Source organism: Penaeus monodon, chromosome 21, assembly GCF_015228065.2.
Source record: "Penaeus monodon isolate SGIC_2016 chromosome 21, NSTDA_Pmon_1, whole genome shotgun sequence".
NCBI lineage: Eukaryota > Metazoa > Arthropoda > Malacostraca > Decapoda > Penaeidae > Penaeus > Penaeus monodon.
The window spans coordinates 12,065,789-12,066,260 of NC_051406.1; the positions used below are offsets into that span (position 1 = coordinate 12,065,789).

Consider the following 472-nt stretch of genomic DNA (forward strand, 5'->3'; position numbering starts at 1 on the left):
CAGCCTTGTATATCAAATAAGATTTGATGAATCTCATGAATCTCATGAACAAACTCTAAAGTCGAATTGACTCCTTTCAGCACATCATAAAAATAGTTAATCCCTCACCCACAGTTCTCAAAAGCTCTCCTGTGCTTGACAGTCTGTGCATGGTGCGTGAGGTCGCTGTGCTTGGCCTTCAAGTGACACTCGCACACTCGACACCACACGTACTCCACCCCCTTCTCGCTGCACTCGATCCAGTCCTTGAGGTCCGCCTCGTCTTCCCACTCGGGCCGGTACGTCTGGATCCTAGCCCTCCGCTCTGCTCTCTTGGCCTTGGCCCTGAATTTTGAGTTTTCCATGACACGCCGTGGGAAGTAAACGTCACTCGGACTCAATCAGCTGATCACAACAACACACGGCACCGCGTCCGAATGTCTGCACGCGAGCGGTTGGCGTTCGGATCCCTGGATAATCTTTTTCAAATGTA

The 472-nt window shown here is 50.8% G+C and overlaps 1 protein-coding gene across 2 annotated transcripts in view; it reads right to left on the minus strand.

Moving 5' to 3' along the window:
- LOC119586223 (broad-complex core protein isoforms 1/2/3/4/5-like) overlaps positions 1-421 on the minus strand; it is an 8,878-nt gene extending 8,457 nt beyond the window's left edge. The window contains exon 1 of one of the 2 annotated variants that reach the window (XM_037934927.1): positions 109-420. In XM_037934927.1, coding sequence (XP_037790855.1) covers positions 109-344 — 236 coding nt within the window. In that variant the 5' untranslated portion in view covers positions 345-420. Of the gene's footprint in view, positions 1-108 lie in introns of both variants that reach the window. The other variant, XM_037934928.1, reaches the window with a different exon arrangement.
- Between the last annotated feature and the right edge of the window lie 51 nt (positions 422-472).